Source organism: Chanodichthys erythropterus, chromosome 21, assembly GCF_024489055.1.
Source record: "Chanodichthys erythropterus isolate Z2021 chromosome 21, ASM2448905v1, whole genome shotgun sequence".
Classification (NCBI taxonomy): Eukaryota; Metazoa; Chordata; class Actinopteri; order Cypriniformes; family Xenocyprididae; genus Chanodichthys; species Chanodichthys erythropterus.
Genome location: NC_090241.1, coordinates 30518722 through 30535712, shown reverse-complemented (window position 1 = coordinate 30535712; position 16991 = coordinate 30518722). Strand labels below are relative to the sequence as shown.

General features: G+C 34.8%; 1 protein-coding gene across 1 annotated transcript in view; it reads left to right on the top strand.

Moving 5' to 3' along the window:
- Nucleotides 1-16991, top strand: part of LOC137010937 (novel protein similar to human membrane-associated guanylate kinase-related (MAGI-3) (MAGI-3)) — a 138353-nt gene that overhangs the window by 105235 nt on the left and 16127 nt on the right. The window contains exons 5-9 of the mRNA XM_067373406.1: nucleotides 7053-7239; nucleotides 9109-9188; nucleotides 12343-12400; nucleotides 12489-12601; nucleotides 16374-16568. Of these exons, the coding sequence (XP_067229507.1) occupies nucleotides 7053-7239; nucleotides 9109-9188; nucleotides 12343-12400; nucleotides 12489-12601; nucleotides 16374-16568 (633 nt within the window). The remainder of the gene's footprint in view (nucleotides 1-7052; nucleotides 7240-9108; nucleotides 9189-12342; nucleotides 12401-12488; nucleotides 12602-16373; nucleotides 16569-16991) is intronic.

The following is a 16991-nucleotide window of genomic DNA, read 5'->3' as shown; positions in this document are numbered from 1 at the left end:
TTTGACCCAAAATATCTGAAACTGTCAGAACTTTATTGGAAATTAAGATTCATCGCAAAGACGATTGGCCATCGGGGATCATGTCAAATGAAGTGATGAAAGACTGCCGATTTTGCCCTACAAGAAAGTAATCTTTAATATTCCTGAAATTTGTCTCAGACAGCAATTTTTACCAAACTTGCTGTGTGCTTGAGGCTTTAACCTGCAGTCTGCTTCACTCATGTGCAGATGATCAGTCTGAGGCCTTACATGATCTCTCAGATAAGAACCTTGTCCTTTACTCAAGGAGAACTCAGCACCGAGAGGCAAGCTTTGCTGAAAAAAGAGCCAAACCCTCTGCTCACATGCTCTCATTAGTTCACAGTATAACCTTATAATCCTTTTGAGATCAGCGGTTGTGCTTTCAAGGCTTACGGCCTGAAATTTATGCTCTATTTGTATACTGCAGTACTTCAGAGTTGCAGTTGGTAAGCGAGTCACATTGCTCCATAATGGCTTGGTTAATGCGTGTTTCATGTCCATGACCCTGGTGCCGATCTGCTTTAAACATAAATGAGCCGTTTAGATGTTTACAGGGCTTTAGCTTTTAACCCTTGATTTTGACTTTATACAGTATAAGCCTCAAGTGTCCCCAGGAGGAACCAAGCTTATACCCTCAGTATTTTTTCGCCTTAAATTATGTATGTACTCATACTATTCTTATGTTATGTATATCTGTTTGCATATTAGCTGTGTTTTTATATACAGGTTTATATAAGAAATATAAAGAAATATATACTGAATTAAACTTTCAGGCCTCGAGTTTCAACAACATAAAATACCAAGGCAATTTTGTGGCATCGTAACAAAAACAAGCATATATTTCAGGGTGTTTCCTCGGCAAGGGAAGGGAGGCAGTGCCTCCTCAAAAAAATAGGATGAGAAAATAATCCATATTACATATTAAACAACACAAATATTACAAATTATGACATTGAAAAGAACGCAAGTCACGCTTATTTCTAAAGTAACACTGCCCAACAGCGACACCCGCAGGTAAAGTTACAGCAGGAGTCATGCCTCCCTTTTCACTCATAGAAAACCAAAGAAAATCATTAAACCCCCGGAGTGCGGTGGGTTTTGTGGGGGGTAATTGAGAATGAATGGGGGAAAGTCACATGAGAGGAGGCAATGACTCCATCGCGCTATGATTGGATGTATTTGGTTATTATTGGATATGATTGGTTTGTGCGATAAATCCCGCCTCTTGTTAATGTGCACGTTCCACGTGTCAGTTTGAATGAATGATGGCGTCAATCTGAAGACTAACTGAAAAGTAAACAGATCACCCAGTTAGATATCACTGCTTTGTCAAGTCAAAATCAAACTTGAAATGGGCTGAAATCATGATGACTGCATTTTTTTTAGTGCAATCAGCTTGGTGAAGTTAAAAATACAGTTTGTGTCTGTGACAGACGGTGTTTACGGAGCATGACTGATGATCCAAAATAACCTGACAATTAAAAAGAAAAACATCAATACATAAATAAAATGTATTGTTTAAATTATTATTGCCTTTAGTTATTATTTTGGAATGAATGTAGAAATGCTGTAGTAATGCACATGAATTTACATTGATTAATAAATAAATAAATAATGTGCCTCCTCATTTCAGAACACCATTGCATTGCACCATTATTTATATATATATATATATATATATATATATATATATATATATATATATATATATATATATATATATATATATATATATATATATATATATATATATAAAAAAACAGTTCTCGTAAATCAATGTGTCGGATTCAGGAGAAATGGGCAGGAATAAAGATCTGAGCAACTTTGGGCCAAATATATGGCAAATAGTGCTATGGTAATGCCAAAGTTTTGTGGACAAAACTGTTAAATATTGTCACAGGAAGAGAAAATATGTTGTTAATACAAATTGTGCAGATTATAGTTTTATGGCCTGGTAGAAATATTGTTGGCCAGTAAACTATTTATGTATGTGTAGGCTAAATGGTACATGCTAATTCTGTGATTTTCTTTGAAATACCTTCTATTTAATCCATGCTTCTATGGTAATCATATGGTAATCATTCAGTATTATATACAGTGTTGGGGAAAGTTACAGTACTTTTGCAAGTAATGCATTACAATATTGCATTATATTTGTCAACCAATTGTGTTACTTTTTATGGAAAGTAATGTGTTACATTTGGGTTACTTTTGCATTACTTTTTTCTCATCTGAGCTGGGATTACTTTCTTAGTTTTTTAATAACAAAAAGATTTATTCTATTTTTGGCAAATGTAAAGGGCCTTTCATATCATAAGTGAAATGCATAAGCCTCAGGCTGAAGGAAATGCAAATTCACACCTGTACAGTAGAGGGCGCAGCTCAGACAAGAAAGTTCAGCACTCTTCAACAAAAAATGAGACACAAATGTTTATCTAAAGTCATGTTTGCTTATTAGTATGGTTGAATTGGATCATTGAAGGTCAACAGCAAAGACATTGGTTAATAAAGTCATATTAAATACATAAAGTATATTTTTGTTATTTAACGTTTAATTAATGCAGGTTTGCGTCATATTCTGACTTTGCATTTCACTGTTTTTATTCATTTTGAGGAATACTGAATCTGTTTTTGTGCAGGTGAGATGAGTAAATTCATGCTTACAGTTAGTCTAGAACTACAATAACCATCATGTTCACACAGCGCACATGGGAACAGGAGAGATGTCAGTCAAAAAATGGGAAAACAAAGTAACTTGTTATATATTTTGAAAAAGTAACTTAGATATTTTCTTGTAAATGTAAAAGTAATGCGTTACTTTACTGTGTTACTTAGAAAAAAGTAATCTGAATACGTAACTCGCTTTATGTGTAATGCGTTACCCCCAAATTTGATTATATATACAGTATATCAGATTACTATTGTATTTCCATCTAATACCATGGTACCTCTACAGTACCCTTGTTTAATCTTTCTGTAAATATGGTTGCCTTCTCTTAGCCTCCTTGACACAGTTGTTGTTTCCTGTTGTTTCCTGCTATCAATTAATAGCTGTTGTGTTTGTATAGTCATGTTTGACTCCTGGGACTGGTGAGGTCTTCCCTCCAAGCATTGGCATAAGCTAGTGGAGAGGGAATAGTTGTTGAATATCCACTGAAGTAAGTAATCCCTTGGCTCATGTTAAAAGAGTATTTTAATGGGGAGTGTCCTTGCCGCAGAATAGTGTCATATTTGCTTTAAAGGCTTCTGCCACTTCAAGTGTGTTTAAAGAGCAAGAAAATGGCAGCGAATTATCATGCATGCACTCACATACTACTGCTTTTATATATAAGAACACAGACAGTTGCTGTTACGATGGGCATTTCTTCCTTTGCTGTAGCCTTTTTTTTTTTTAATTTTAACTCCTGTCATATTATTGCATCAAATTATGTACATTTAGTCAATATTCAGATTTTAGATGTAAATTTATGCAGAATCCATCAGATTAGAGCTTGCAGTTTTCTAAATTAGTAATGCTTGAAAAGATACCTCAAATCATATTGCATGTTAATAGCCAAGTCAAAATTTATTTGTACACCACTTTTCATAATACACATTGTTTTAAAGAGTTTTTGAATGAATTGGCCTAATGAATGACCCAACAACTCTTTCCTTTGTACAAGAATGAATCAGCCGTTTTGAACAATACGTTTGACTGAATGATTCAATGACTCACTCGTTAAACTAATAAAATATTTATGTATAATCAATTTGTGTTAATAACAATTAAAATATAGTAGTCAACATTTGAATTGGATCAAAAATGTTCATCAAAGTTGTCCTAAGAAGAAAGTTTGAGGACAACTTTGATGTAAGATTTTCATCCTCTTAAAATGTTGACTACTGTATATAGTTAAATTGTGGTTATATATATATTTTTTTTTTCTGCAATGTACAGTATCTCACAGAAGTGTGTATACCCCTCACATTTTTGTAAATATTTTATTATATCTTTTCATGTGACAACACTGAAGAAATGACACTTTGCTACAATGTAAAGTAGTGAGTGTACAGCTTGTATAACAGGGTAAATTTGCTGTCCCCTCAAAATAACTCAACACACAGCCATTAATGTCTAAACCTCTGGCCACAAAAGTGAGTACACCCCTAAGTGAAAATGTCCAAATTGGGCCCAGTTAGCCATTTTCTCTCCCCGGTGTCATGTGACTCGTTAGTGTTAAAAGGTCTCAGGTGTGCATGGGGAGCAGGTGTGTTAAATTTGGTGTTATTGCTCTCACTCTCTCATACTGGTCACTGGAAGTTCAACATGGCACCTCATGGCAAAGAACTCTGAGGATCTGAAAAAAAGAATTGTTGCTCTACATAAAGATGGCGTAGGCTATAAGAAGATTGCCAAGACCCTGAAACTGAGCTGCAGCACGGTGGCCAAGTCCATACAGCGGTTTAACAGGACAGGTTCCACTCAGAACAGGCCTTGCCTTGGTCGACCAAAGAAGTTGAGTGCACGTGCTGACGTATGAATGCTGCCGGCATTGCTGCAGAGGTTGAAGGTGTGGGGGGTCAGCCTGTCACTGCTCAGACCATACGCCGCACACTGCATCGAATTGGTCCGCATTGCTGTCGACCCAGAAGGAACCATATCCTGTGGCCTGATGAGACCAAGATAAACTTATTTGGTTCAGATGGTGTCAAGCGTGTGTGGCGGCAACCAGGTGAGGAGTACAAAGACAAGTGTGTCTTGCCTACAGCCAAGCATGGTGGTGGGAGTGTCGTGGTCTGGGGCTGCATGAGTGCTGCCGGCACTGGGGAGCTACAGTTCATTGAGGGAACCATGAATGCCAACATGTACTGACATACTGAAGCCGCAGGGCAGTATTCCAGCGTGATAACAACCCCAAACACACCTCTAAGACGATTACACTGTAAAATGTAATTAGTTGAGTTTACTTAAGAAGCTTAATTAAACTGTTGGGTTTGCCTTCAATTTAGCAAGTAAGTTAACTCATCATTTTGAATTGATAGAACTAGCTACCTCACAGTACAGAGTACTTAGAAATCTTGAGGATTGGTAATTCAATTTTACAAATTGAGTACTTAGTTCAGTCATGTTAAAAATCTTTTTCACATTATGTAGAAACTGCCTTAAATTTCTCAAGCATTTTTTACTCAAAGTTGCAACAATGGACCATACATTTATTTGTATTTATTAAACTGGAGATAATGTTGAAAATAATAAAGTTTGATGTCACCATCATGGTGGAAAGTGTTTGCTTTAGTTGGGCTCTTGACCTTGACTTTTAACATTAGTGTTTCTCTGGCTGTCGTAACTCAGTGTTTGTAAGACACAGCTGTTATGGTGAAAAAAGCCAAGAGAAATGCTGGGATTGATCTGTTGCATCTTTCCTGATGATATCACTGAATACCCACAGATTTAATCCTGAGGTTTATACTTGATCAAAAGTGTGGTTTGTCATTAAAAACAAATAAGTATTTTTTAATAATCAATGAAACTATAGCAAGAGATGGAGCACTGTTGAAATCATATTTTTAATATGTTAGTCAACATATTTTGGACTATATAGACACACAGAGACATCAATAATCACCGTATAAATCTCAGCAACGGTGACATGCAATGCATGCTGGGAGACATCATAGTATAAATCTCATCCATGGCTCCCAGCATGCATTGCAGCATGAAGCATGTCACCGTTGTTGAGATTTATACGCTGATTCCTGATGTCTCTGTGTGTCTATATAGTCTAAAATGTTTATTGACTAACATATTAAAAATATGATTTCAACAGTGCTCCGTCTCTTGCTCTAGTTTCATTGATTATTAAAAAATACTTATTTGTTTTTAATGACAAACCACACTTTTGATCAAGTATAAAGCTCAGGATTAAATCTGTGGGTATTCAGTGAGATCATCAGGAAAGATGCAATAGATCAATCCCAGCATTTCTCTTGGCTTTTTTCACCATAACAGCTGTGTCTTACAAACACTGAGTTACGACAGCCAGAGAAACACTAATGTTAAAAGTCAAGGTCAAGAGCCCAACTAAAGCAAACACTTTCCACCATGATGGTGACATCAAACTTTATTATTTTCAACAGTATCTCCAGTTTAATAAATACAAATAAATGTATGGTCCATTGTTGCAACTATGAGTAAAAAATGCTTGAGAAATTTAAGGCAGTTTCTACATAATGTGAAAAAGATTTTTAACATGACTGAACTCAAAGTACTCAATTTGTAAAATTGAATTACCAATCTTCAAGATTTCTAAGTACTCTGTACTGTGTGGTAGCTAGTTTTATCAATTCAAAATGATGAGTTAACTTACCTGCTAAATTGAAGGCAATCGGTCTCCTTAAGCTTTCTAAGTAAACTCAACTAATTAGCAAGGCAGTACACTGTAAAATGTAAAGAAGCTGAGGGTAAAGGTGATGGACTGGCCAAGCATGTCTCCAGACCTAAACCCTATTGAGCATCTGTGGGGCATCCTCAAATGGAAGGTGGAGGAGCGCAAGGTCTGTAACATCCACCAGCTCTGTGATGTAATCATGGAGGAGTGGAAGAGGACTCCAGTAGCAACCTGTGAAGCTCTGGTGATCTCCATGCCCAAGAGGGTTAAGGCAGTGCTGGAAAATAATGGTGGCCACACAAAATATTGACATTTTGGGCCCAATTTGGACATTTTCACTTAGGGTTGTACTTACTTTTGTGGCCAGCGGTTTAGACGTTAATGGCTGTGTGTTGAGTTATTTTGAGGGGACAGCAAATTTACCCTGTTATACAAGCTGTACACTCACTGCTTTACATTATAGCAAAGTGTCATTTCTTCAGTGTTGTCACAAGTAAAGATATAATAAAATATTTATAAAAATGTGAGGGGTATACACACTTCTGTGAGATACTGTACCTGAAACAGGAAAAGAACTTGCTTGCACACCATCCTACTTTGACATGCAAATGGTTCACCTGCCTTAGTTTTGCATTATGCTTTTAATCTTCTTTCCTTCTGTAGAGAGGACAGAGGAGTGGAGGAAAGCTGTGCCCAGCTACACTCAGTCCAGTGGGGGAGGCAGTGCAGGTGGCAGTGGGACACTGGAGCTCCGCACCTGGAGCTCCTTACCCAGAGACGACAGCCTGGAGCCCCTGCCGTACAACTGGGAAATGGCCTACACAGAGACGGGCATGGTCTACTTCATAGAGTGAGTGTGTGGCCATAAGAGGAGAGATTTAGCCTTTATGACTTTAGTAACTGCATGAGGTCTGTTGCTGTCACCTTCTGGTTTACAGCGTTCATAAATAAGGCCTGTTCATAGTATTGAGAATATGGATGTACAGTATTAACAAAGAAAAGTGAATTTTACATAACTTGTCGCGTCACGTTCAGTTACAAGAGATTTTAGAGATATGGCAGTGTGTAATTTTCAGTAATAATTTTGAGATGCGCAGCAGATCCGCCAACACCAACTACAAACGTGTAACCAATCAGCATTAGAGGGCAAATGACGGTCGAGGAGACAGAATTTGAAGAAAAAACAGAAAGAGAGATGCAGAAAGAGAGGAAAGACACAATACAAAAGAGCTCAAAAGAATGTCACTGACTGGGCAAGTTCTTTAGAACATGCGTTAATTCCCGTTAATTTGGAGAGTAACTGTGAAATTATTACAATATAAAAATATTAAAAACTCCAATGTTTTTAATCGCGATTAATTACAGAAAAATTAATTAGTTATTTTTTTAATCAATTGACAACACTGATATTATTTAAAAAATCTATTTATAAATTCTTTAAATTATATATAATATTAATAATATCCATTAGAGACTTCCTTTTGGATACCTTGAACCAAATGTCTGTCTACCCTTGAACCGAATGTACTGTATACCTTGAAGTTTTTTTTATTGTTGTCACATTGCTTAACGCCATTTGATTTGACACACTGTATATCACAGCATATTGTTTTCTGTGTTTCTGTGTTTATTATTTTTTTCATACCACTGAATGTCATATGGGATTTAATGCACTATACACAATACCACAGGATATTCTTTTGTTTGTTTTTGTGTTTTGTTTTGCATTAATAATGCCACTGTAGTATTTCTGCAGAGTGTTTTCATTTTTTATTGCCGGAGACTCTTAAAGTAATATTTTGAAGCAGTAGTAGTATGCAAAGACATCATATGTAAATTGTATATTTATACAGAAGGTTTTTATTTACTGGTTTTAAATTTGCTGTCCAATATTTATTTTTTAGGCAGCAATATTTGTTAGCAGGCAGCGCATTTTCCCCTCCATAGCGCTGCTGTCAGATTCTATTCAGGTCAAATTTCAAACTCCATCAACATAGTATTCCAATTTCTATTTTCACAAACGGCATGCTTTATCACTTTCTCTCCCCGTCTTGCTGATATCTGATGTTTTTCTCACTTTTTCTCAAAGTAGTGTTGCTTTTAAAAGTCAAGAGCAGAGCTGTCAGAAGAGAATAAATATAGCTCGCAGTGTGGCCTAGATGCTCTTTAAAGAACAGAGTCAAAGTTCTGTTTCTGTATGTGCGTTTGGGGTTGCAATCATAAATATTTTAGTGGTTCCAAACATTTTCCAGTTCAGTTTATAAGACTCATAACTACAGGCCATTGAAAAACTCATCCACTTTGACCTGCCAAGACTTTGTAGTGTGACTTTCTTTGATGCATCACATTAGTCTAAATGCAACAGAAAAAATAAACCTAAATAATAAAATAATTGACAAATAGCACTAACATTGAAATAATCAACTAATTCATCTATTCATAAGAATTAATTAACTAATTATGGTAGCATAAATTTTAAAACTTCAATAACGTAAATCACTTGCATCACTGAACGTTGGGTCCAACTGTTAGTGATTAGTCAGTTCATTAAGGTTCATTAGCTGAAAGTAGCAGCCTAGTTTATTTTAATGAAACAGGAACAAAAAAACAGTCTAGCAAAATTATGGTGAGTTTGGGTGTTAGGTGGTCTGAAATTTTAGTTCTCTTGTAAAATACTGGACTAAATACAGGTCTTTAATATTCTTTTGTTGTTTCATAGCCACAACACAAAGTCGACTACGTGGTTGGACCCTCGATTGGTCAAAAAAGCCAAGCCCCCTGAAAAGTGTGAGGATGGAGGTGAATCAACGCATCTACACATTCATACATGAAGCTGTAAACAAACTCCTGACAGATACATGCATATGCAAATAGAAACTCAATTGTATTCAATCAGATGTGTGTACCCTTCCACATTCACACGCCGGCACACATAGCAGAGGGCATGATTGCATAACCTCATCTGAATGCATTCACTTCCTCTTGCCTTTTCACATACACACATAAGCACACATGATGTCTAACAAAATGTAGCCGCTCTTTTAAGCGAGTTTTAAAGTCCTGTATGCTCACTGGTGCACAATACTTTTCATTGAGTGTGTGTAAAGCTCTCTGTAGCGTGAACAGCTTTTTTTCTTCTCCTCATTAGTTCATTTGGGCATAATGTACATACAGCAGAGGGGATCCACACACACACACACACACACACACGCACACACACACAGTGGCTTGCAATGCCTGCTTATGTAACTATTTCCATTCAAAACATGCAATCTTTTGCAATCTTTATATATATATATATATGACACCTTGAAGAACATTTCATTCATTCAGTTTGTTCACTATTAGTTTAAAAAATGTATTAAAATATGACAAGATCTCAGAGTTAAACTGTGTCAGAAAAAATAATCTTAATTATGTCAGACAATACAAACAAAACATGGTCAGGTCACTTACATAAATGAACTATAGTGTCCTGCACCCACTAGTAAAAATATATCAAAAATATAAAAAAATGTCTGAATAATGAAGAACAACATTTATTTTGACATTAAAAATGTCTTTACTGTCAATTTTTAAATGTTGCTAATGTACTGTTAAATGTGGTTAAATTTACTGTTGTTTATTACTATATTCACGGAGTCAAGAGCCGTTGCTATTTTCATTTTTAAACACTTGCAGTCTGTTTAATGCATAAACACATCTTCATTCTTTATAAATCTCTCCAACAGTGTGTAATGTTAGCTTTAGCCACAGAGCACTGTCAAACTCGTTCAGAATCAAATGTAAACATCCAAATAAATACCATACTTGCGCGATTAGACATGTTGCATGACGAACACTTTGTAAAGATACATTTTGAGGGTTATATTAGCTGTGTAAACTTTATGCTGTATATGCTGTTTAAGGCAAGCACGAGCTCCGTGGGCGGGAAGCGTGAGGAATTAAAGGGCCACAGCCTGAATCGGTGCATAGTTAATGATGCCCCAAAATAGGCAGTTAAAAAAATTAATAAAAAAAAATCTATGGGGTATTTTGACATTCAAAATGACATTCATATTTAACATTCAGGGGACACCTTAGACTTATATTACATCTTGTAAAAAAAAAAACGTTCAATGGCACCTTTAAAAAATCTTATTGTAGAATATATAATTACTATATTAACAATTAATAATTTATATAACTTTTGTGCACATAACTTCAATATATATATATATATATATATATATATATATATATATATATAATATAATATAATATAATATGTATATATATATATATATATATAATATGTATATATATAAAATATGTATGTATGTATGTATATCTCAAATATAATGTATATATCAATCTTTATTTATATATTAATGCCAAGCAACATAATATGTACAGTATATGAAAACTAGAGTGTCAGAGGTATTTTGCATTGAGTATTTTACTTTATTTTATTTTATTTGCTTATAAAATCGAATTTATTTCAATCTTATTACACATTATTAAACACTATTAAACACTTGTTTAGGATAGCATTATAAAATACATATTTTATTACAAATGTAAAGTACATCTTAAATATCCTACAGATATTCTCCATTATTAAATAATTATATTAAAAACACAGATTATATATTTAAAGTAGAATTAAGTTAGAAAAATATTATGTTTGGAAAAACGTAGTGATATATTGCTTTAAATGTTATGTAATATATTATAAAAAAAATACGGAGTGTCTATTTACACTAAGTGCAAATAGCGTCCCTTGTTGACAAACGCTATTTACACTAGCTCCACCCACCAATGTCTGGTTGGGCCACTCACGTTTTAAACAGATGCATAGAATTCAATGACTTAAGTGGTGCAACAGTAGCGAGTAAGGCTCGCAAACCTGGCTTTTACCGTGATCAATGCGGGTTCGAATCTGCCTTTTGCCGAGCTTGCTCTTCTCCGTTTTTACATCAAATATCACATTAGAAATGCATTTATTTTTAATAAAAATGAAAATAATGTTCTAAAATAAACTGCCTAACAAGTGTTTAATAATAGTAGAAGTATTTATTGGGTAGGTTTATGGGAAGGTGTTGGGAGGGTTTTTATTCTCCCAATAAGGCTGCATCCATTTAATAATTTTATCAAATAATAATTTACCCTCTATGATATTATTGTATCCTGTTAATGTAAAAAAATATTGAGGTGCAAATAGTATCTGCCAATATAAAGTACAGATAGCATCTAATTACTATTTACTCTTATTGCAAAGAACTGATACTTTTACATGGTGTAAATATAATCTATCACTGTTTTCAAATAGTGTAAATAGCATATTGCTAAGAAAATGCTGCTATTGTCAATTAGTGTAAATAGAATATATTGCTGTTTTTACTTGGTGTAAATAGCATCTACAGCTATTTGCACTTAAACAGCATCTATCACTAAGAAAATATGCTATTTTCACTTGGTGTAAATAGTGCAAATAGCTGCTGCCAAAAAACAAACAAACACACAAACAAATAAACAAACAAACAAAAACACAATTTGCTCATTTAATTATAATTTCAATATTTTGCTCTCTGAATGTAGCAAATGGGTAATTTATTCATTTAATTATGTCCATATATCCCCCGAAGTCCATATATAATGTTAATTTGGTATTATTTTAACAAAACCCTGACATTTTTGCTCTAATCAAAATAGTCATAATTTAATTTATGACCATTTTACACCCTCTGTCTTAGCCTTAGATCAACCAGGATACTGAGACTTCTTTATGTAAATACAGACCATCCTCTGAAAGGTCAGAGTATTTTTACATTCAAAAGATCAAGGAAATGTGATTCCTCATGATATGAGCCCTTTAAAACTTTGCATGCTGTTGTTAATGTTGCAGCAGCCAGAAGCGCTAGTTTGTGTGGATTTGCATTTAAACACAATCCTTTCATTCCTTCATCATCAGAACTTCCATATGGATGGGAGGAGATTGATGACCCACAGTATGGCACATACTACGTTGAGTAAGTGTTATATTGTTATGATTATATTTGTTTTTTATGCTTATTAAAGTATAGGCTGTACTTACAAAGTTTCTCTTGTCTTCCTCAGTCACGTAAATCAGAGAACCCAGTTCGAAAATCCGGTTCTAGAGGCCAAGAGGAAACTCGGTTTAGACACTGCAGTTGCAACACAGACCCAACAGAGGGCAGCACCTCCTCCAGGTACAAACTCACACCTCCTTATGTGAATTTTGACTGAATTTATGAGTCTAAAAGAAACCGCAAAGACACTCAGCATGTAAGAATTTCCCGACAGCAGCCCAGAGACAAACACACGGGCTCCTCGCTGTGTGAATGATTGTGTATGTGAGGGAAAGAGGACAGAAAGATAAGATTAAAGAACAGTGAGTCATCTGCCATTCTCAATATGATGAATTAAAGATTCTTCCATTACACTGGATGCATTATAGATGTGTTTGAGCATGTCCGTATTTGAGAGAGCAAAAAAACCTGGGGAAGAGAGAGTGCTGTTTTAGGGTGGATGGATGGGGGTATAAATGTTATAGAGATTGCTTTGCAGCACATCACAGGCTGCATTAACATAAAAGAGAACATTAGCATCCATCACGCATTCACGTTGCCTCTCTTTGATCAGTCCCTCTCTAAAACATGGTTTTACTTCTTCACATTCATTCTGAATTACTGGAAACAGTGACTACTGTCCATTCAGGCCAGTAAATCCATATCTACTGAAGTGAACTGTAGTTATCGAAGCAGAGATGACAGGAGCAGCAGGAAAAAGGATGACACATCAGTCTGAGGTCTTTGATTGGATGGAGTCCAGCATAAAATAGACCCTCTATTCAGTCATTAGGGGTTGAAGAAAGGACAAGGGGAAAAAGCACATTTTCTTTTTGCCTTACTGAAAAGCTCAGTTACCACCTTGGCTGTGGTGAGACAAGTTTTATTGCATTAGATAACAAAATCACAAATCAAGTGCTGTCTACAGATACATGATGCTGGAGCTTTCTCAGAAATATGTTCATGATTTTAAACTCAGTTTCCCCTCAAATTCAAGCTTGCTAGTTTCCAAAAAGTCTCAATTTTGGACAGTATTATTTATTTTATTACTGTTTAAAACCTAAAAATACTGTGTGCTAATGACGTTCCTACATTTTTAAAGATTCTAAATATTAACATAATATTTGATAGATTGCACTATAGTTCAAAAGTTTGGGGTCACTAAGTTTTTTAAAAAAAATATATATATTTATTCAGCAAGGACACATTCACTTAATCAAAAATGACAGTATTTTACAAAATATTTATATTTCAAATAAATGTTGCTCTTTTGAACTTTCCATTCATCAGAAAATCCTGAAAAAAATTAGTTTCCACAAAAATATTAAGCTGCACAACTGTTTTCAACATTCATAATAATAATAATAAATGTTTATTGAGCATAAAATCAGCATATTCGAATGATTTCTGAAGGATCATGTGACACTGAAGACTGGAGTAATGATGCTGAAAATTCAGCTTTGCTTCAGGAATACATTACATTTTAAAAATATTTTGTTATAGAAAACGGTTATTTTAAATTGTAATAATATTTTACAATATGAAATGTTTTTACTGTATTTTTAAAAAAATAAATGCAGCCTTGGCGAGCAGAAGAGACTTCTTTCAAAAACAATAAAATAAAATCTTACTGAACCAAACTTTTGAATGATTGTGTAAATAAATATAAATAATTTGTGATTTACAGTTATTTTATATAACCTATTAAATTATTATATTAATATTTAGAATGTTAAAACATATAAATATAATAACATTGTGTTACATATTAACATTTTTTTTACATATTAACATATTTTAACAGTACAAAAAAAAAAAAAAAAACATCTCATATGTGCACATCCTATGACATTTTAAACCTGTTGAGACACACAGAAGATTCCTCTGACTTTGGGTCTTACTGGCACAATTTTCAAAACCCATTCACCGTCATCATTTCCTCTCTTTTCTCTACTCTGTCCTGTCAGGCCTTCTTCCCTGTAATAGAGATTCTCAGCTGTCATTACAGCACATGCAATCAAAGCACACATGCACATTCTCTCGCATGGCACACACACAAACGCACAGACTCAGATGCACATAGTCCAAGCTGCTTTTAGCTCAGTGTGATTCTTCTTTTATTGTTCAGCTATATAATAGCTCATTAAAACAGTGTGATGCTCACAGTCTTCTGGACTTCACTGGTGATTTGCAATGAACTTTCTCAGAGAGTACAGTATTCCATGGTACGCTGTTTCCATCTTTCCTGAAAGGAAGTACAAAAATGTGAATCAGAGCTGTCATGGGAGAAAAACACAAACAGTTCCCTCTTTAACTTTCACTTACAGCAGTCGAAAATTAGATGGAAATTTCCACACCCTAGTGTTGATAGTTTATGAAGGTTATCCAACACTGAGGATATAAGTGTTATCACTTCCTCAGTCCTTCTGGGAAACCAAAGGATGGTGGTGTATGAGGTTAAGCTGCTAATAATAAATGGTCTGGTCTACGCTGCCAAAGAGAGAGTTATTGATGGTTATGTTTACTACGCCAGATGTTTGGAATGATTTGCTGGTTAATTACATGTCAGTCATACATAGGACATTCCTGCAGAAATAAATTATGGTTTCATGAATTGTCTACAGACAAGGCCTGTATGTCTATCTATCTATATATAAATTTCACAATTTTTTGTAACTCTGTTGTAAATTATGTAATGACACTTAAAATGACGCACATGAAGCAGCATAATGGAAAGTCAAATGAATCATCTCAACAATTTCTTCATTTTTTTTTGCACAGATTGAGTAGCTAATGTTTCTATCAACATTTTGAGATATTGCATAAAAAAAAAAACACTGGAAGGAAATGCCAAGACATGCATAAAAATGTATGCATTCAATTGTGGCGGATACATTTTTTTTAATCAATAAGAAGACAAGCACACAAACTACAATGGAAACACATTTACCGAATAAATACCTTGATACAAAAAAAAAAAAAAAAAAAATCCCAAATGACTTTGCCTCAACTGTCGATGTGATTGGATAACTGGACTAACCAGTGGTCATATTTCATTGCACAGCATCTCAAATGTTGGTTTGATCATTCTGAAATGCCTAAGCCAAAGTCTGTCATCAAAATGATGTGGTTTAATTTCCTCCCAGAAGAGTTTCACGTGATTGCATTCCTCTTTCCTCAAAACTTTTTTATAACAGTTATTTTTTGTTATTTTCCCAGGAACTGATGATTTTGTTCTCTTGAACACATGGGATGGAAACAGTATTTTATTTTTATTCACAAATGTTTATGCAATATTCCAGTTTTGTGGATATTCGCAACTTTGGATGGAAACATTGCATTCATTAATCCCAGTTTGAAGATTTGAGGATCTTTTTAATTAATGGGAAATTTAAGTTAGGTTAAAACCCTATTACCCATATGTATGTATATATATATGGGGGGTAATGAACCACATTTAGACATGTCTCACATTATTGTTAAAGCAAAAGTGCAAACCTCATAAAAAATGAATAGAAAATAAAGCCATTTCATTTGACCTCCTGAGGTTAATGGTCAGCCTTTTCTGAAAACTAGGCACCTCTTTTCTATTTGTTCAAATAAATAAATGACTCCTTTGTGTTTCATGTCCTATTTTGTACTATATTAGTGGAAAATATCCCATAATGTGCTTATATTAAAGACAGTCAGAAGTAAATGTGGGCGTTTGTTTGTGGACTTCACACATTATTTATGGATTTGTCATGCATTTTGAAAACATGTTTATCAGCATTTCATGTGGTGGAGTTGGTGCTTGTATATTTCACGCACATCTACTATATCAATGTCTAGTTGTTTACAGTTTCGTCTTTGTGCATATTTTATGTGAAGTCATCACAGATGTTCTCTGACTTCCTCTCTTCTGTCTCTGTAGGTGGAGTGGCTGGTACGCCCGGATTCACACGAGACCCAACCCAGCTGAAGGGGGAGTTGTATCACACGGCTCTCAGGAAGAGCCAGCAGGGGTTTGGTTTCACCATCATCGGTGGAGACCGACCTGATGAGTTCCTGCAGGTGAAGAACGTTCTCTCTGATGGCCCCGCCGCACAGGACAAGAAGATGGCCTCTGGTGAGTGATGTCTAGAAACATCCACAATTCAGCTGTTCGATATGTCCCACCCCGTCTTCCTGTTTCAGATGAAATTGCGTCAACAACATTAAATAATGCTGCGTGTTCCAAAGCACTTCAGTGGGCCTTTAAGTTTAATTTATAGGTTTAATTTAGGTCAAAATTAGAACTGGTTCATGAACTGGATCAGCCAATTCATTGAAAAGAAACCAATGTAAAATGATTCATTCACTAATCCCATTCCAAAAAAACGTACTTGATTATACCATACAAGTCACACAGACTGCTTGGTGTTTTTATTATTTTTGTAGCTTATCAGCTCTGTATAAAGATCTGTTTGAAAATTCATTCAAAAAGATTCATAGAGAAATAGTTCCGGTTTGGGACAACATAAGGGTGAATAAATAATGAAAGAATTTTCAA